Source organism: Mandrillus leucophaeus, unplaced genomic scaffold (genome assembly GCF_000951045.1).
Source record: "Mandrillus leucophaeus isolate KB7577 unplaced genomic scaffold, Mleu.le_1.0 Scaffold206, whole genome shotgun sequence".
In the NCBI taxonomy this organism is placed as follows: Eukaryota; Metazoa; Chordata; class Mammalia; order Primates; family Cercopithecidae; genus Mandrillus; species Mandrillus leucophaeus.
The window spans coordinates 3,115,935-3,136,861 of record NW_012102099.1 but is presented as its reverse complement, the minus strand read 5'-3'; the positions used below and the strand labels follow the sequence as shown (position 1 = coordinate 3,136,861).

The following is a 20,927-nucleotide window of genomic DNA, read 5'->3' as shown; positions in this document are numbered from 1 at the left end:
TTACTCCCCGGGAGTCCTCCAGGACAGCTGTATTAAATCCTTAGTTCACCATGACATGATGTTCTCATGCAAGACATACTTCCCGGGGCACACCCCAATTATGAAGAAACTCTACCCCCAAAAATGTTGGCATCAAAACCAAAAGCTCTGCACTGATTGTCAAAGCAGTTCCAGGATCACAAATGCCAACACAGGCAGGGTGGGTGGTGATCATAATGGTAGTAACAGTGATGTCATGGAGACCCACTTGAGTGTCAGCCCTGCCCAGGCCCCCACAGCACATCTGGGAGGTCAGCCAGGAGGATTCCTGTTTTACAGATGAGAAAACTGAAGCACAGAGAGGTTAAGGCACTGGTTCAAGGTCACATGGCAAGGGTAAGGGGCAAAGCTGAAATTTCAATCCAACCAGTCTGGCTCTTAACCCTATTTCACACTAGTAGTTCTCAAAGTGTGGGCCCAGGGCCAGCAAAGGTCAGCATCACCTGGGAACCTTTAGCAATGTGGATTCTCAGGCCCTGCCTAGACCTACTCAATCAGCAACTCTAAGGTAAGGCCCAGCAGCCTGTGTTTTTAACAGGCCCTCTAGGTGAATCTGATGCATGTCCAAGTTTGAGAACCCCTGCTCTACATTGTGTTCTACTGTGAGTGAGGGAAGTGGGTGTTAAGAGGTAGCTCAAGGAAGAGAACGCAGGGCAGCTGACCTTTGCCCTCAGTATCTGGAATACAATAGAGAGGGGTAGGGTCTGCAGTAACCTGGGGAGCATGTGCCTTATTGATGTACCTCTAACCACTCGCTGCCCTGTGACAGCAGACCTAGTGTTGGCAGATGTTCTGACTTTTTCCAAGGAAGTTCAAATTCCCGCTTTTTAATGTGAAATCTCTTGATTTTTTTAAATGCTAGAAATCTATCCAAATTAGTCTTGTTTTTAAAAATGTATGGGGCTAGAGTTTCTGGCTTGGGTATTAAGGAAATTTCAATGAGAGTCTCACTGTGGGCTGCTGAGGACACGAGCTTGCACAGGAGAACGTGACATTTTCAGGGCCCCAGATGTCACCCTGCACTTTTTGACCCCCTCAGGGAAGTTCTGCAGAGTGAAGGCAGATGGAAGATATGATATGGCAGAGATGACCCTAAATTCACTCAAAACCCTGAAATGGAAGAAAAAAATACAGCAATCACTTGCACATGTTGAGCCATTGACTCCTGTTGAAACAAGTTGCTTAGGGCAGTTCTCAGGATATGGGTGACTCTGAGCTTAGGGACCCTTGTTTGAAGAACACAGGTTATTCCCTGTTCCCAAAAGAAAGAATAAGCCTGCCCTTCACCTAGGACCAAAGCTGCTGGCTAATATCTCTGCCCTGAGCACGTCACCATCCAGAGGGCAAAAGACCATGTCCCTGGAGCCTGCTGGCCTCCTTCCAGCCTCACCAACATCTCTGCCTTCTTTTTGCTCACCTGGGAAAGAGGAGAAGGGTCCAGATGTTGGTTGACAGTCCCACTATGTGTCACGATGGTGAGGGAATGGGGAGGGAACCTAGGTTTACAGAGGAGCACCTACTATGTGCCAGCACTTGCTGGTTTGCACATCCCTCATAACAAGTCACGTGGAGGTAGGAATTGCTGCCACAATTTTTCAGATGGGGAAACTGAGACCCACAGAGAGGAGGGGACTTGTTCAATGAGTGATGGGGCCAGGATATCAATCTGGGAACCTGCATCATTACACATCTTTAGATTTTTAAGTCCCATGAGGGCAGAAAACACATCATTCTCAATATAATAATGGTATTATTTATGAGATGCCTGCTGCAGGTGGTCTGAGCTAACAGTTTTTCATGTACCATCTCCTTTAATCACAACAGCCCTGCAAAATAAGCATTATTATTCCCATTTACAGCTGGAAAAACTGAGGCTTGTAGAGGTAAAGTACCTTGCCCAATGTCACACAGCTCCCCCAAAGCTCATAACCATTGAGTCCCAGCAATGGACCTGACCCAGAATAGGGGTTCAGTAATTGTTTGTTGAATGAATGAGTGAATGAATGAATGGATCACTGAACCGTGGGTTAATGCATGCATTCAGAGTTGTCATAAGCCTTTATCACTTTGCAAACTGTCAAATCTGGTGTGTTTGATTCCACTGTCATTCTCCATAAAATGGACATCTGAGTCTGGACTTATCCCTCGGGTGCTTGGGGAAACATGGAGTGACTCAGATTTCATTCTAAGCCTCTCCAGCTGCTGGAGCAACACAGGGCCATGCTTTTGTGGCCTACTGGTGTTTTGACTGAGGGAGGATGATCTTGATTATGGGAGACGTTTGTTAATGGAAATTACATGGGGTGCCTGCCATCCACTGTGATGTCCCAAGAAAACTTGGGGAGGTTGCAATTAGAGCTTAAATGCTTTTAAAATGTGCATCTCGGCTGGGAGAGGACAGCGATGGAGGCCGAGATGTGTAGAAGGACCCAGGGGGTTTCAAAGTGTGCTCCCTGGAGCCCCAGTGTCCCCTGGAGCACCAGGGTGATCAGGTTGGGTAGGTGGTGCTCCAGGCTCCTCATTCGTGCCAAAGCAGAGCTGCTCCACCGTGATCTGTTTGCTGCCAAAGCAGAGCTGCTCTACCGTGATCTGTTTGCTATCTAGTGAGCTACATCCATTTTTATTGTAGTTTGACAGAAGAAAACTAGCTCAAGTCAAAAAGTCACTTTATTTGGAGCTATGGGACCAGCCAAGCTTTGGGAAGGACTGGGAGACTGGGAGGCAGTGAGAAACTTTTTTTGTCTTAAGGAGCCCATGAGGTTCTGGTTGCCGCTTCTCTCTCTGCATCTGATTTATTTGTCTCTCTCTACTTCTATATTAGTCGGGAATCATTTGGTTGCAAGTGACGGAAAACCTAACTCAATGTGACTTGAGAAAAGAAGAGAATTTATGGATCCCCAGGGTGGATCCACATGCACAGATGACTCTTTTTGGTCTTTGTCTGTGTCTCCTGGCTCTGCTTCTGCTGTGTGGTCTCCATTCTCCAGAAGCTCTTCCCTCATGTGGCACCCACCAGCTCTGATCTATATCCTCCTAGATCCAAAGATAGGAAAGGAAAACACACATCTCCACACACATCTGTTGACCTCAGCAAAAACCCCAAGACTAGCTCTCGTGGGGATGCACACCTGTGTCTGAACCTACAACCACTGTAGTCAAGGGGACCTGATGCTCTGATTGTCCAAGCCCAGGTTAAGTGCATCTGGGTGGAGATGGCAACACATGAACCTCAAAGCCAGACAGTGCAGAGGAGTGGGGCCTCTGTTAGCTAGTGCCCACCAAGGCTTGTCACACATATGCATCGGAACACGCTACCCTCCCACCTTCAGATAGCCTTAGGTCAAGGCCAGCCCAGACCATTGTCCATCAGCCAGGAGAGGGAAGGTCTAATTGGTCCATCCTGGAAAAGACAGCCATTGGCTAGGGTCAGAGTCATGCCCTACAAACATGATTACTGGGGTCAGTTCTCAGGGAAAGGAGACTGTGAACAGGGAAGACACTTCCAAAATTCCTGTTACATTTATTTTGGACTTGTTAAAGTGCACATTCCTGGCCCAAAGCAGACACTTTACAAGCCTCTCTGGAGATCGTTATGCACAGTCAAGTTTAAGAACCATCGTTTGGATCTTTCTAGAGCAACGCTGTACAGACTCCTGTCATCACTGATGATTCACAAAGTGAACATTCAAGTGCCTACACCCATGACTTTAGGGTAGGGGGTAGAGAGAGGCAATAGCACTGCTTTTCTAATGAGTTACAGAGACATGATGAAACACCAGACAGGCTGTCAGAAGTCGAAAAGCAAGAGGTGCCATTACAACATAGAGGCACAAGAGGGCATCCTAGCCAACTGCCAGGGTCAAGGATGAGGCCGGAAAGAGCCACTACCCTTCAAAGACTGGGGTGTTGAAGGATGCTAAACACCATCCTGTGAGCCAACACTCTTTGAGGTCTGGGAGGGTCTTTGTTGGGTTCTTTGGCCTTCAGCATATACCCAAGCTTTTTGAGGTCAGGAGTTCGAGACCAGCCTGGCCAACGTGGTGAAACCCCATCTCTACTAAAAATACAAAAAAAAAATTAGCTGGGCTTGGTGGCGGGTGCCTGTAATTCCAGCTACTCGGGAGGCTGAGGCACAAGAATCGTTTGAACCTGGGAGGCGGAGTTTGCAATGAGCTGAGATCGTACCACTACACTCCAGTCTGGGCAACAGAGTGAGATTCCAGCTCAAAAACAAACAAACAAACAAACAACAACAACAAAAACAAATAGTACTGTAACTCTAACAGAGGACTGAGGCTTCTTTGCAGTTTGGCTGCCTGCCTTTGGGGAAAGCTCCACCCCTTCTGGCCTCAGTGTCCCCAGTTGAAACTGCAGGAGTCATGCTGAGTGACCTCTAAGCTCTTCTAAGAGCAGTAAGAGCTTTGCTTTGTCTCCATCTTGACCCGTTATCTCATCCTGCTTTGCTGTCACTTCTGTGGACTTCAATTCCTCCCACCAGGCTGTTTGTCCTATAGGGGTAGGGGCCATGTGTGGCTCACCCCCATGGCCCCAGGCTCTGCCTGACACAGGAGGCCCTGGACAGATGCTCTAAGAGGGCAGCGTGGGGTAGAGTGATGTGGGTCCACCCCTGCCGATTCTGTGTGACCCTGGACATGTCGTTTCACCTCCTTGATTCTTGGTTTTTCTCAGCTGCAAAACGGGCGGCAACACCATGTCAGGGTGTGAGTCTCTGTCCACAGATTCATTTTGCAGGAAATGCTACTTTGTTTTTCTGTAATTTAACAAAATTTGTAATTTGAAGTCCTATTCTGTCAGGTGGTAGAGATCACCGCAAGTCAACTGAGGGTCCCCTTGCTCTTTGGTAGTGGGGTCGCATCTCAGGTCCAGTGGGCTTCCACAGTGCCGAGGCACAGAGCAGGGCACCTTGGTCTCCACTGATGTGACTCTGTGCTGACTTGCGTGGCAGAAGACCTGACATCATCAGTCAGTGTGTGCGTCAGAAAGGCCCAGTGACCTAAACAAATGGGCAATGCTTTCCTTCCTTCCCCAGGAAAGAATCTCAGCAGTGGGCAGTCCTGGGTTAATACAGCCACACCAAGCTATCTTTCTGTAAGATCCCTCTGCCTCCTGGATCTGCCATGGCTCCACTCTCAAGCCTGCAGTCCTGCAGGTGGAAGGGAAAATGGGAGGAGAACAGTGCCAGCATTTCCCAAGGGGCTACGCAGGGCATGCCCGCTCACATCCCATTGGTCAGAGCATAGGCACATGACCACATATAGCTGCAAAGGGCCTGGGAAATGTAGTCTTAGAGGACGTAAACTCCGCTTAATATCAGGGTTCTGGCCAGGCACTGTGGCTCAGGCCTGTAATCCCAGCACTTTGGGAGCCTCAGACAGGAGGATTGCTTGAGCCCGGGAGTTTGAGACCAACCTGGGAAACATGGCGAAACCATTTCTCTACCAAAAAAATATGCAAATTAGCCAGGCATAGTGATGCACACCTGTAGTCCTAGCTACTAGGGAGACTGAGGAGGGAGGATTGCTTGAGCCCAGGAAGTCCAGGCTTCAGTGAACCAAGGTCGCGCTACTGCACTCCAGCCTGGGGAACAGAGCAAGACCTTGCCTCAAAATATAAAATAAAAATCAGGGTTCCACTACTGAGGACGAGGGGAGAGTGGACGAGGGGATGACTAACAAAGTGTGCAGAGGCACGAGTCTCCAATGCTGTTGGAACCCAAGTCCCCTGTCTTCAGAATTTGTCACCTTCCCCTGCTCAAGACCTCAGCTTGAAGATGGGACAGGGCTTGGGAGGGGAGCTAGTGGAGAAGGAGAAGAAAGAATGTAGACCTCCTCCTGCCCCAGGACACAGTAGAGGCTAAATTCTTTTGTTCTTTATGCATTTTTAGGGTGAACTATTTCAAACCTAAAGTCAAGAATTTAAAATAATACAATAAACATTTGTGTGCCACGATCCTGAATTCAGTGTTGGTTAGTCTCATGTCTTCTGCTCTGAATACATATTTACAAGTAACAAATGCTACAAAATATTGCTTTGCAGGTCCTTGAACTTTATATAAATGGCTCTTACTATATGATTCACCGCGCACCTTGCTTTTTTCCTCTCAGCCCCATCTTTGAGCTGTGTCCACAATGATAACTGTAGCTACCTCCGTCATTTATCATGGCTGGATTGTGTATGTGGTATCTGGCAGTAGTGTATGAATATACCACAATGTATTTATTCCTTTGGCAGAGCGTTAGCTTTTTGCAGTTGTTTGCTATTAAATAATGCTGCAATAAATATCTTTGTCTCTTTCTACACATATACAAGGGTTTCTCTAGGTCAGTGGTTCTGAGAGCGTGATCCCTGGACCAGCAGCATCAATATCACCTGGGAACCTGTTAGAAATACAAATTCTCAGACCTACTGAATCAGACGTACCAGTGGTGGAACGCAGTGACCTATACTCCAACAAGCTCTCTAGGAGCTGCTGTTGTGCACCAGAGTTTGAGAACTGCTGCTCTAGGGTATACACCAGAAGCTAATTTGCTACATTTAGAAAAGAGACATTAGGCCAGGCGTCGTGGCTCACATCTATAATCCCAACACTTTGGGACCCTGAGGCAGGAAGATCACTTGGGGCCAGATTTCAAGACCAACCTGGGAAACAGAGAGAGATCATCTGTACAAAAAAATTTTTTAATTATCTGGGTGTGGTGGCACATGCCTGTAGTCCCAGCTACTTAGGAGGCTGAGGCAGGAAGATTGCTTGAGTCCAGGAGTTTGAGGCTGCAGTGAGCTAGGATCATGCCACTGCACTGGAGCCTGGGTGACACAGCGAGATCCTATCAAAAAAAAAAAAAAAAAAAAAAAATTTAACACAAAAAAGAAAAGAGACATCTTCAGATTTATTAGGTACTGCTAGATTTTTCCCCAAAGTTGACACTCTTATCTAAGGTGAAAAGGTGAAGGTTTCCTCTCATTCTTGCCAGCTCTTGGTAGTATCAGAATCTGAATCTTTTGCTGAGTGAGAAGTCTGGACTCTGCTAAATTCTCAGTGGATGTTCTTATCTCTCTGACTCTGGGAATCCCCCTTACAACATCACACTTGCTCTCTGCCCTCAGGTGCCTGCCAGGTATGCAGCTCCAGAACACAAGAATCTTTATTCTGCTTTCCTGTTGCAGTTTCTCATCCCAGGGCAAGAAAATTGAGGGCATTGCCAACTTTGGCCGGGAACAGGATCCCAGGGTACACGTTAGTACCCTGGATCAGTCAGGCTCCTGAGTTACAAGCCACAGAAATATGGGGCCTCCCTGAATCCAAGGAACGGAAGATGAGGTTTGGGGACGTAGCAGTGCTCATCCGAGAGCTGGAGCAGGAAGGACGGAACAGAGGGACTGAGGGATGGGAGGCTGAGAGAAAGGCCTCAGCCAGGGCTAGGCAGAGAGCCTGCTCTGCCTCCACCATGAACCCCATTTCTGTGTGGCCCTCACTCTTGAGTCCCACTCCCAGGACTGGAGTCACCAGAATGTGTATCTGGCCAGGCTTTCGCCAGCTCTCACCTGCTGCCAACTTAAAGAAGGGCCAGACCTCTTTTGGTTTCTGCTCCGGGGGAAGGTGCCGGGATGTGTTCCCCATCAGGACCTCGCACAATGGGGAATTCCTCTAAAAGGGAGATGGGGCACCAGTAGGAAGAGGGGAGCATCTGGGAGCTGGAGAGCTAAGAATGTTTCCTGCTGGGTGGTCTTGGGGCTCAGATGAATCAAGGCGCTAACTGGATTATTAACCAGTCTGACCCTAATGACATATAAGCATGAAACCATTTACTGTTTCCCCAGTTGCCACCTCTCAAAAGCTGCACTATCCTTTCCTGTCACTTAATGACACCTGGTCATTTTCTGACTCTCCCCCACCTCCTACTCCCAGTGGTCTCCCCTGATGCCTCATACTGCTGGGGCACGTCCCAGCAACCAGCCCTCTTGTGCCAGGCAGCAGGAATACCACCTAAGCCCGGCTACTCCCAAGGTGCCCCTTACCACTGAGAAACCCCTCACGCGTGCTGGGAAGGATGTGCAGCCTCTTCTACCACACTCTCCCCCTCAGCTCTGCCCTTCTGTCTCCCGGTCTCCTTTGTCTGCTCAAAGAGGAATGGGAAGGCGGCAGATTCACAGGACTATGGACATGAGTTTATGTCCAAGCAAGACACGAGATGCTGGCACCTTCTCGCTAGCATCTCTTGTCTTTGTGAGTTACTCTGGCATCTCCTCACTTCGTTGGGAGGGTTGGGAACAGAGGAAAAGTCACAGCACCACAACTCACTTCTTTTTATTTTTTTCTTTTTTGGAAACATGGCTTCATTCTGTCTCTCAGACTCGAGTACAGTTGCACAAACACAGCTCACTGCGGCCTTCCCAGCTCAAGTGATCCTCCTACCTTAGCCTCCCAAGTAGCTAGGACTACAGGTGTGTGCCACCATACCTGGCTAATTTTTGTATTTTTCTTGTAGAGACAGGGTCTCGCCATATTGCCCAGGCTGGTCTCGAACTCCTGGACTCAAGCAATCCTCCCACCTTGGCCTCCCAAAGTGCTGGGGTTACAGGCATGGGCCACTGTGCCTGGCCGGGCTGTCAATTCCTAATTCCCATGAGTTCCTCCCTCAAGTGTTCAGCTTAATCAGCGTCCTGGGGTGATGGTCAGGGTAACAGAGACTCCTTATGAGCCTGGGAAAGGCTCACTTAAGATTCTAGAGCACTTTCCGCCTCTTTTTCCCCAGCTTTGGCTCCTGAGTACCAATTCTGGGACAACAAAAATTTTTCTCCTTAAATACATTTATCCCATTGCTATTCCTGATGATGGTGGGAGCCCTTGCTGATGGTGACAGTGAGAAATGGAGTATTGTTGAGTATTGTCCAGGAATCCAGCAAGAGGGTGAGGGTCTCACCCCACCCCGCTCATGCATGTGCACCCACACACACTCACACTTTACTTTGGTAAAGATTAAGTTTGCTTGTGAGTAATGGAAAACTCCAAATAACAGTGATTTAAGCAAGGTAGATGTTGATTTCTCTCTCATGTAACAGTCTGCACAGGCAGGCTAGGGCTAGTACAGCAGTTCTGCCTTCCTCAGGGACCCAGGTGTTTTTAATCTGATTTTTCCACCGCCTCACAGGACACAGTTTCCACCTCATGATCTAAAATGGCTGCTTGTGCTCCAGTCATTGTTCACATTCTACCCAACAGAAAGGATGAGGGGATGACAAGGGGCACACCCCTGCCCTTTAAGGCAGCTTTCTTGAAGTGGCACATGCTACTTTACCTTACATCTGATGGGCCAGATTTTTGTCACATGACCATATTTAGTTGTAAGGGAAGCTGGGAAATGTAGTCTTTTGGTTGGGTGGCCGTGTGCCCAGTTGCTATCCCAATGAGACCATCTCAGCTGTTCATATATATGGTTTGACCATCTCTCTCTCCCTTTCTCCCTCCTTCTGTCCTGGTCTGGCGGGCAGTGGGCACTGGCCTGGGGGGCAACTGCACGGGCTGTATCATCTGCTCAGAGGAGAATGGCTGTTCCACCTGCCAGCAGAGGCTCTTCCTGTTCATCCGCCGAGAAGGCATCCGCCAGTACGGCAAGTGCCTGCACGACTGTCCCCCTGGCTACTTCGGCATCCGCGGCCAGGAGGTCAACAGGTGCAAAAGTACGTGGCTTCTCCCTTGTTCTATGCTAGTGCTGGGCTCCTAGACATCGCGGGCTTAGATCCCGCCCTCTCATCTCAGCACAGACAGCAGGGAAGTAGATGCATGTTTAAGCCCAGACGCTGAGATACATGCCTGCGTCCAGGCTGGCTCTGCAGCCTAAGGCAAGTCTGTCCCCTCTCAGCCTTAAGTAGCACTAATAGAGCAGAGAACTTTCACTTCTACCCTAGTTTGTAGTGTGGCCTTAGTCATGTAACTCACCTTCTCTGGTCCTAGCCCAAATAGGAAAAGGAGTCCTAATTCCAGGCTCTAATTTTTGCTGTAACTTTGGGCAAATCATCACTATTTCTGATGTGAAAAAGAACAGGGAGTCCTCACTCCAGCCCTGATTTACCGGTGACTTCAAGCAAGTCACTCACTCTCTCTGAGCCTCCCCTCAAATGAGAAAGGGAGTTCTCTTCACATACAGCCCAGTTTGACCTTGGCCAAGTCTGGGCTTCAAAGGAGATACTGAGTCCTGACACAAATGCTACCAAGCCTGGAACTACCCAGAGGCCCTCCCACCTCGGGCAGACCCAGTGGGCCCCATCCTTGGCAATCTCCCTCACCCAGGGTATCCTTGGCTCTGTTACAGAATGTGGGGCCACTTGTGAGAGCTGCTTCAGCCAGGACTTCTGCATCCGGTGCAAGAGGCGATTTTACTTGTACAAGGGGAAGTGTCTGCCCACCTGCCCGCCAGGCACTTTGGCCCACCAGAACACACGGGAGTGCCAGGGTGAGTGACCTCCCCGCCCTGACCCTGCCCCCCACCTCCCTGGAGTGGGGGCTTGGTGAGAGGTGTTGGGGGCCTGGAAGAAATCCCAGTAGAATGCCATATGGTTAGGGGAGGCCGAGCACCACCGTGTCAGGTACACCAGATACCTACACATAGTAACTGTGTTACACTAGAGCCAACGTAACCACCATTACTATGATTACTACTGCAGCCAACACTGGCATCATTGTTAATGCCAAGGAAATCAGCAGAGTGCAGAAGAAGAGCACTGATTTTTGTTTGTTTCTTTGTTTGCTTGTTTTGTTTGAGATAGGGTCTTGCTGTGTCGCCCAGCTGGAGTGCAGTGGCATGATCATAGCTCACTGCAGCCCCAAACTCTTAGGCTCAGGGAATCCTCCTGCCTCAGCCTCCCGAGTAACTGGGACCACAGGCATGTACCACAACAGCTGGTGATGCATTTATGTTTTTGCAAAGACAGGCTCTTGCTATGTTGCCCAGGCTGCCCCTGGGACTCAAGCAGTCTTCCCACCTCAGTCTCCCAAAGCACTGGGAGTACAGGTATGAGCCACCACACTGGCTGAGCACTGATTTTGGAAAAGGACGGGCCTGGGGTCCAATCCTAACTCTAAACCTTACCCTTTAGTGATCTTAAGCAAACCACCTCAGCTCTCTGTCCTTCAGTTTCTCCAAACGTTAAAAAAAAAAAAAAAAAAGACAATAGAACATAGAGCCCACCTCGTGGGGAGGAATTGTTATGAGGATTAAGTGAATTAGTGCAATTTAAAGTGCTCAGTACAGCAGCCAGCACACAGTAGATGCTCAGTACATGTCAGTATCAGTGTTATTACTGCTCTGATTATTTCCTGACAGCTCCTTGTCATACTCCTGCCTGTGAGCCCTCTTCTGTCCCTGCACTAGGCTGCTCCTTGGCATTCTCATCTAAACTGTGCATCTCTGCCCACGCATTCCCTCCGGGCTCACATTCATGGTCATTCCAGCTGCTGATGGCCCCTGACTCCGTGTCTCCAGCCTCCCTGAGCAGCAGACCCTTACCTCCACTGCCCCCTGGGTTCCTTCTTTCCACTCCCACCGCCACCGTCCACCGCCTAACGCTTCCTCTGGGTTTCCTCTGGGTTTCAATAACCAGCTCCCTGATCCCTGGGTGGCCATGCCTGAGATGCAGACATCACTGTTGACTCTTCTCTCTCCCTCACCCTATATTCAGGCCAGTCTGTTCATTTATTCACTCTGAAAATATCTACTGGAGCATCTGCTAAGGCCAGGCACTTTCCTAGGTGCTGGAGACATGTTAGAGAACAGAACAAAGCCTCTGCACTCATGGACTTGGCATTTCAATGGAGAGACAGAAGCGACACCCGAAAACAAATGCATAATATTTCGGGTGGCAGGAGGAACTTTGGGGGGAAAATGAAGCAGCACAAAGCTCCCAAACCCACACCATCCAGCTCATCCCTTTCTCCCCACCCCAGCCCCACCCATTTGTTTCTCTCCTCTGTGCCCCGCTCTTCCCGCCTTCTCACCACCCCCTGCCTATTGCCAGGATTCTGGCCACAGCTCCTGCACGTCTCCTGCCTCAGCTCTCAGTCCCTCCAACTCACTCTCCACTCAACAGCAGAGGGAGTATTTCAAAATGACAGTCTGCTCAATTTCTTTTCCTCCCAGGACCCTTCAGTGGCTCCCACTGCCCTCGGGCGGAGTTCACCCAGGACCTGGGCAATCTGTCCCATCTGCCAGTCTTTCCACCCCCAACATTTTTTTCCTCCTCCATTTGAGCTCATTCTCTGGCCTGCCCAGTTCCGGGCCAAATCATCTTGGGGACTGTGCTGGGGTTATGCCTTCACCCAGAGCACCTCCTGTCCCTCCCTGAGCCTGACTAGGCTCCCCTTCCCTGCCATCCCACCCCCACTTCAAGACCCAGTCCAGGAGTTTCCTCCCCTACAACCCAACCCATGCCGCCTCTGGGCTCCCACAGTGCCTGCGCTTCCCTCATCACGGCGGTGTCCAGATGGTGAATTCCAGGAGGCCTGCAGACCCTGGTCTGTCTTGTCTGCTGCTGCTCCCTCAGCACTCAGAATAGCGCCTAGCACACACTGGGTGCTCAGTCTTTACTTGTCAAACGTGTGCATCTAACAAGGTCTGGGCCCCACTGCGTCTTCAACTTGCTGTGTCTGCTGTGTGAGCCTCTTGCTGCGTTCCCTTAGCAAATCCCTGCTCTAGGCCTCAGTGTCCAGATCTATAAAATAGGAGTATTCACAGCTACTCATATTCTGTGCCTACTTCTCATGGACTTTTAAAATAATCAAAGTATACACACACACACACACACACACACACATATATGTGTGTGTGTGTATGTGTGTATTTTAATTACCCCCTATGAAGAACTTTTATGTCCATGGCCTCCTTTTTCCTCCTTCCAAAGTTGATTAAAGACACATGATCAAGTTTAAAACCTGTGTCTGGGTCCTGAGGACTTCCCAGGTGACCTTCCAGCCTCCTCTCCTGCCCCCACTTCCTGAGACTTCACTGCCAACTCATGCTGCCCCATCTCCCAAACATGGTGGGCCAGGCTCCCACAGCTTTACATACTTGCCTGGAATGGGCTTCCTTCTTCTCACCTGATGAGCTCCCCTCTCTCCCTTTCACTCATACATCACCTCCTCCAGGAAGCCTTCCCCTTTAAAGCTAGGCAGTCGGCCACTCTGTCTTCAGGCCCATATTAGTCTGTGCATGCATTAGTTTAGCTCTCATTCCAGGCTCTTATAAATAACTTTTAAATGTCCCCCCTCTGCTCCTAGCAGGTGGAAGTGGTGTCTTCAGTCTTCAGAGAGCTGAACCCCTCAAACCCTGCGCTTATTCTGTGCTTACTGAAGGACCCTCACTGCCGGCTGACCCTGTCTGTCTGTCTCTCCTTTCACTCCACAGGGCAGTGTGAACCGGGTCCCTGGGGCGGCTGGAGCCCCTGCGCGTACAACGGAAAGACCTGCGGCTCAGCTTGGGGCCTGGAGACCCGGGTACGAGAGGCTGGCCGGGCTGGGCATGAGGAGACAACCACCTGCCAGGTGCTTTCTGAGTCAAGGAAATGTCCCATCCAGAGGCCCTGCCCAGGAGGTGAGCCCCAGGACAGGCACATGAGGCTGTGGTGGGAAAGGCCCACAGGGACAGAGTGGACTCAGGACACTGCCCCACAAATAGTACCTATGAGACTGCCTGAAAGGCCACCATTAGCCATGCCATCATGCGGAGTACACATCGTCTTCCCTGGTGTCCTTTCAAAGGAGGACCTTCCTTGCTGGGTTCAGTCCCAAATACATTAGGGAAATTGAACTGGCCAGGAGTTCCCAACCCTCTCAAACTGAACACCCCCCTTTTAATAAGAAGGATTTGGGAATACCTTCTATACCATTCTTAATGAAGTTCATGGAGAATGTAGCCTACTTGCAAAGGTAAATTTTTTTATCGGTATAGTGCCCTAACTGTAATATAGAGGAGAAAGAAAAGAAATTTCATGAAAGCGCTTGGCCCAACATACCAGCAGACACTTAGGGAAGCATAATCCCAGCGAAGACCGCAGCCGTGGTCAGCGCCCCAAGTGCGTGGCCGCATTGCCATCAGAGATGCGATTTCCCAAAAGTGACCAACTGTTAGTAAGGTCCAACCAAATTGATCTCTGATTGACACCACACTCGCAGTGCTCTAGAGTCTTCAGTGAATGCAAGTGTTCGAAATCACTTGGCAGTCATGAGTAAAACAGAATTCAGCTCCCAGCAAGCAGACTTTTCAGCTACATGAGGGTGGGGCACGGTGTGAGAGAACTGGATGGAATGGGGGACAACTCGTCTTTGCGGGGGACTGTCCCACACTGCATCCCGATTGCCGTCCACTGAATGCCACAGGAACCCCCTTCACTGTGGCATCCAAGACCACTACATGTATTTCCAAAATGTCTGGGAGCTATTAAGGACCACTGATTTACATAGAAGAGAGGCTACAAGGTGTGTCTGGCAAGATGTGAATGGTGAGCAGTAATTACGCGGAATTGGCAGTGTTGACTGGGCACTGTGCCGAATTCTCTATAATCGTTAACTCATGTAATCTTCATAATGATGCTGTGCGGTAGGTGTTACTAACATTATCCCCATTTTACAGATGAGGGGACTGAGGCCCAGAGAGGTTGAGTCATTCACCTAAGGGTCACAAAGCCCGGGAGCTGTGGACCTAGAATTCAAACATAACTCGTCATGCAAACAGGAATCTAAAGTCATGATGAAGGATGAGGGACCTGGAGCCAGGCCACCCGGGGCACCCAGGTGGGATGTAGTGGAGCCAGGATTTGAACTCAGGGACACTCCTCTTTCAGAAGGACTTGTGCTGTTTGGGTTGGGAGTGCAGATAGCAGAGATGGGAGCCTTTGGGAGTCATACTGGGCAGGTGAGGACGGAGTGAGGTTGAGATGGAACCAGAGAACCTAAGGGACCCCAGAGCCAGGGAAGCACTCACACAGGAGGCAGACAGTTCTCCTGCACTCATTACCACATCGCACCTCTCATGGCTCCAAGAGCTGGGGGTGAATGGCTGTGGGGGGGTCATGAGGGGAAAACTCTTCCCCCGGATAATAATAATCGCAACAACAGCAAACATTTGTAAAGCACCTACTATGTGCTGGCTGTGCTCAGTGCTGTAAGACGTGACTCTAATCCTTGCAACAACCCCACTGTAGCTCTCTGCATCATCCGGGTCTCGGCTGCAGCGGCTCCTCCTCAGAGAGGCTTCCCATGAGTCCCCCTCCCAGGAGTCATTTTCCATCGTATCACATGGTAGCACTTGCACCCTTCTGAAACGAGCCTGCTCATTCTCGTGTTTGCTTTGTTCAGTGTTTGTTTTCCTTCCTAGAGTGTGATCTCCAGTGAGGGCAAGGGCTTTGTCTGCCTTATTCACAACTGTCTATCTAGTGCCTCTAACAGAGTCTGGCACATAGTCGGTGTCCAGTTAATACTTGTTGGATGAGTGGATGGATGGGTGGGTGGGAGGGTAGATGGCTGAGTGCACAGGTGGCTGAGTGGGTAGGTAGATGGGTGGATAGGAGGGTAGATGGGAGGGTAGGTGGGTGGATGAGTAGGTAGGTGGATGATTAGGTGGGTGGGTAGGTAGGTCGGTAGGTGAACAGGTGGATGGATGGGTGATGGGTGGGTGCCTAGGTGGATGGATGGGTCATTGGGTATGGAGGTGGGTATGGAGGTAAGCAGATGAGTTAACAGGTGGACGGCAATTCAGTGGACGGCAATCGGGTAGGTGGGTAAATAAGTGGAGGGATGGGTGGGTGACTGTATGGGCACATGAGCAGCTGTCAGGCAGGCCTAGGGAAGGGGTAGGGACACAAAGCCACTGGCCCCCACACCCCCACATCAGAGCTGGCAGGGCCACTCAGGCAGTACCCACACCCCATCTCCAGATGCAGTCCTACCTGAGGCCTGCAGAGTCAGCTCCGCAGCGCAGAGTGGGAGTTGGCTTCAGTGCTCCCCAAGGGCTCAGAGTGGGCATGGGGAGTCCCAAAAGTGGGCAGCCTGGCCTTAGCTCCTTGACTCTGCTCTGCAGAGGAAGGAGCCAGGACTGGAGCCACAGTCCTGACTCTTGGGGAGACAGGTACACAGTTGACACCTAAGGAATAAAACTGCCCTTCCCTTGCCACTAGGCTGGGAGGGTCTCTAGCGGCCTAGCTGCACACCTTCAGAAAGTGACTTGTGGAGCCTCAGGTTCATCGTGTTCAAATGGACACACAGCTCCTTGCGGGGAACTGAAGGGGGCCCAAGCAATGTAGAAGAATGTCTTGGGTGTGGAGACACTTTGTAAAGCAGAAACTTAGGGCTGACCTTGCTCCCAACCATGCTGCGGTCTTCTCACCTGTCAATAACAATGACAAGCAACTGCTCAGAAGAACTCCCCGGGCAGCAGGCACAGGCAGAATGGAGGTGGAAGGAATAAAGGAAATAAAGAAGAAAAACAAAGGAAAGGTAGACTGGCACAGAAAAATGATAGAAGGGTGGAGAGAAAGAGAGGACAATTGTAGAAGACGGGACTGAGTGCGGCTCAGACCCTACCTGCCTCTCCCAGCTGTTGTGAGTTTCATACACATAAAGCACTTGGGGCTGTGACCTGCATACAGTGAGCACTTGCTAAATGCTCCAGTATTGTTGCCACAGTGTCATGGAGAAGTTGGTGCAGGGACACAGATGAAAGGTGCCCAGTGTCCAGCACAGAGCCTGCTTGGCTATGGAAGGAGTGTGCCGGGGAAAGTCATGGGACTCCCATGAGGCCACCCTACGTGCTGACTGGGGGGCCCCAGGTGAACCTGCAGGCCTGGCCAAGCCAGATCTCCAGCACAAAAGGGCCCTGAGCAAGTTAGTGACCCTCAGCACTCCCTGAAGAACTAGAGAGAAAGGTTCAGTTTGGGGTAACTTAGCCCGCGGTCCAAACTGTCAACAGGAGGGACTGCAAGGTCAGTGCCTAAATGTTCTTCTGAGCCTCGTTGTTGAGGAGTGGGTGGGGCACCCTTGTCTTTGAGGACTGAGGAGGCTCCCAGGACCTAACTGGCCCTGCAGCCTTGGTCACCGGGCCCTGTGCTCTCGTTGCAGAGAGGACCTCCGGCCAGAAGAAGGGCAGGAAGGACCGGCGCCCACGCAAGGACAGGAAGCTGGACCGCAGGCTGGACGTGAGGCCGCGCCAGCCCGGCCTGCAGCCCTGACCGCCGGCTCTCCCGGCTCTCTGGTCCTAGTCCTCAGCCCCTGTACACCTCCTCCTGCTCCTCCTCCTCTCCTCTTACCCTTCCTCGTCCGTCTTCTCCATTTGTCCTCTCTTTCTTTCCACCCTTCTATCATTTTTCTGTCAATCTACCTTCTCTTTCTTTTTCTTTTTTATTTACTTTATTTCTTCCACCTCCATTCTCCTCTCCTTTCTCCCTCCCTCCTTCCCTTCTTTCCTCTTCTTTCTCACTTATCTTTTATCTTTCTTTTTCTTCCTGTGTTTCTTCCTGTCCTTCACCACGTCCTTCTCTCTCTCCCTCCTCTTCTCTCCCTCTCACACATACTTTAAGAGGGACCATGAGCCTGTGCCCTCCCCTGCAGCTCTCTCTAACTACAACTTAAAGAAAGCAAACATCTTTTCCCAGGACTTTCCCTGACCCCATCTTTGCAGAGAAAGGGTTTCCAGAGGGCAAAGCTGGGGCACAGCAAGGGTGAGTCCAGAGGGCCTTGCTTCTGCTCTGGGGGAGGCTCCAGGACCCTGAGCTGTGAGCACCTGGTTCTCTGGACAGTTTCCACAGCCCTCAGCCACCAGCCACCCCGAGGAACTGGCTGGGCAAGGCTCCAGGGCTTCCAGAGGCCTGGCCTGGACACTTCCCCCAGCTGGCCATGGGGGCCACGACCTGGCCTCTGGCTGGGCTGCCAGCCCTGGGCCAGCCAGGTCATCCTCTGCACGCTGCCTGCCACCCTCATCAGCACTCCCCCACAAGCCTCCCTCTCATGGGTCCCATGCCCCTTTTTCCCAAGCTGGATCAGGTGAACTGTCACTGCTGGGGGACCCACCTGCCCAGCCCAGAAGAGGTCATTGAAATGGAAAGGAAAGCTGAGATTATCCAGCAGCTCCGTTCCCCACTTCAGCGCCTCCTGCCCATATGGGGAAACAGGCCTGAGAAGGAAGGGGCTTGCCCAGGGTCACACAGGAAGCCTTCAGGCTCTGCTTCTACTTGACGGCTCTGCTCAGCACATTCACGGCCGAGAGGAGACTTTGGAGGTCATTTGAGGGGGGAATATAGGAAATTGTGGGTTGGGAGCAAGGCAAAATCCGCGCACTCACCCATACCCACCACCACCACCGCAGTCGCCCACACCCACCACCGCACTCGCCCGCACCCATCACCAGTGACTTGAGCATCTGTGCTTCACTGTGATGCCCCTCGCCCTAGTCAGGAACGACGCTGGGAGGAGTCTCCAGGTCAGACCCAGCTTGGAAGCAAGTCTGTCCTCCCTGCCTGTCCCTCTGCCATCATAACACCCCCTTCCTGCTCTGCTGCCCGGAATCTTCAGAAAGGGGATTTGTATTTGCTGTGACTGGCTGGCCTGAACACATAGGGCTCTGTGGCTGGGACAGGAATGGGCAGGAGAAGCCAGAGTCGGAGCTCCAAGGGGCCCAGGAGTGGCCTGGGGAAGGAAGGTGGTCAGCAGGCTGGGGGAGAGGCTCTAGGTGGCTAAATATTACATCCCCTACCCCAAGAGAGCACCCACCCTCAGACCTGCCCTCCACCTGGCAGCTGGGGAGCCCCTGGCTGACCCTCCCCAGGCCCACCCTCTCTGTGACTTCCCTCCTCTCACCTCCCTGAGAACAGTTAGAGCCCCTCCTTCGCCTGGCCAGGCCACCGGCTTCTCTTCTGCAACAGTTTGTGCCTCTGAAATGCTCTGTTGTTATTGTTTCAAGACCCTAACATTTTTTTAAAATTTTTTTAATAAAGGGAAAAGAAATTTGCAAATGCTTCTTGAGCATCAAGAGAGTGTTGCAAAACCATGATACTGATGAGTTTGGAGTAGCAGAATTTAAAACATGTGCAGTGGTTTTCGCAGGAATGCTTGGGGCTGAGAGGGGTCAGGGTGTATTGGGGATGGGGTGGGGTTTCAGCTTGGGGGGAGCTGACAAAAGAGGACGGGCCCTTAGCCCCTCCAGGCCACTCTCAAGAAGCAGGTTCAGCCAGAGGCAGAAGAGGGTAACACCTCGAGCCCCAGAACCTCGCAGTCTCACGAGCCACATGTCTCAGGGACCAGGGGCACCTAGGAGGTTGACAGTCCCACGGGGCCATCTAAACACCCTGGGCTGCTAGTGAGAGTGGCCTTGGCATTGGGAGGCACAGTTGGGAGCTCCAGCCTGTCACCAGCTATCTGGTAGGGTCTAGGTCAAGTCACTTCCACTTCCCGGGCCTCAGTTTCCCCATGTGTTGAAGAGGAAGCATGATTAAATTGAATCTGTTGCCAAAATCTGGAAGACCCAGCAACAGCATCCCCTGGAGAGCTTTTTGGAAATTCAGATTTTAGGGCCCTCCCCCAGATCTATTCATTGCGAACACGTTTAGGAGCAAACATTCATTCAAGGACAAGCTGAGGGGAGAAGTGGCTCTCAGATGACTTCCAGCTCAGAGAGCTGAGTCTAGATTTGTGCCTGCAATTCTGATTCTGACCTCAAGGCTCAACGATCTGATGCTATAGAGTTTAGTGTGTATGTGTGTGTGTATGTATATGTATTTTTTAATTTTTATTTTTATTTCGAGGCAGGATCTTGGTCTGTCACCCAGGTTGGAGTGCAGTGGTGCAATCACAACTCACTGTAGCCTCAAACTCCTGGCCTCAAGCAAGCCTCCTGCGTCAGCCTCCCAAGTAGCTGGGACTACAGGCGAACACCACCACACCCAGCTAATTTTTAATTTTTTTGTAGAGATGGGGTCTCGATATGTTGCCCAGGCTGGTTTTGAACTCCTGGCCTCAAATGATCTTCCCACCTCAGCCTCCCAAAGTGCTGGGATTACAGGCATGAGCCACCATGTCCAGCCCATATATAAATAAATATATATATATATATACACACACACACACACACATATACATACATACATACACTATATAGTGTTTCCTGTTAAGATTCCAATTGTACGATGCTGAGCATTCTAATTTTCACAATTCTAAAAGACCAAGATAAGAGTGGAAGTTTCCAGTCCTGCAATCCCCTGGCCATGTTCTTTCCCCTCGGGGGGCCTGGTCCTCTGTCCTCAGCTGGGGGCTGTGGTGGTTTTTTAATATTTTCAGATTACAAGATGAAATATCTTCAGGGCCCAAGCCCCTCCTATAACCTTTCCATCTCAGACAGCCCCTGTCCCCCAGCTCCAATTCTTTCAAATCCCAGCCTCTCCCACGTTCTCTGGAGGATTGAGGCACCTCTCTGGGAAGGAAACCCTGCTGTCAGGTGGGCATCATCCACTCCCTTCTTACAAGCCAAGCTTGGAGAAGTTCACAGAGAAGCTCAGAAACAGGGTGGGGTCACACAGCCAAAGAAAGGCATTCTGGGCAGAGCCCAGGGGGAGGTTCCGCTGCTATGGACCTTCCGGATGCTATGCCAGCGGGAGAGAACAACCCCTTGGCCAGAGATGAGGAATCCCTGCTGGGTTCTTCCTGTCACCGCTTCCAACTGGGCCACACTAGGGCCCTCTCTGCAGATCCCCCCACCTGCTCACTCCATCCTCATCCTTGCCTGACCCCTCACCCCAGCCCTGCATGTCATTCCCATATTCTGCCACTGGACGGCGCCAATCAATCAGGAACAGGTCGCAGCCAGGCTTGTAAAGGAGTGCATTTCTGAAAG

At 50.9% G+C, this 20,927-nt stretch overlaps 1 protein-coding gene across 1 annotated transcript in view; it reads left to right on the top strand.

Moving 5' to 3' along the window:
* The window catches only part of RSPO4 (R-spondin 4), a 41,578-nt gene extending 24,304 nt beyond the window's left edge, over positions 1 to 17,274 (top strand). The window contains exons 2-5 of the mRNA XM_011979853.1: positions 9,550 to 9,738; positions 10,371 to 10,511; positions 13,458 to 13,643; positions 17,165 to 17,274. Of these exons, the coding sequence (XP_011835243.1) occupies positions 9,550 to 9,738; positions 10,371 to 10,511; positions 13,458 to 13,643; positions 17,165 to 17,274 (626 nt within the window). The remainder of the gene's footprint in view (positions 1 to 9,549; positions 9,739 to 10,370; positions 10,512 to 13,457; positions 13,644 to 17,164) is intronic.
* Positions 17,275 to 20,927: the final 3,653 nt, after the last annotated feature.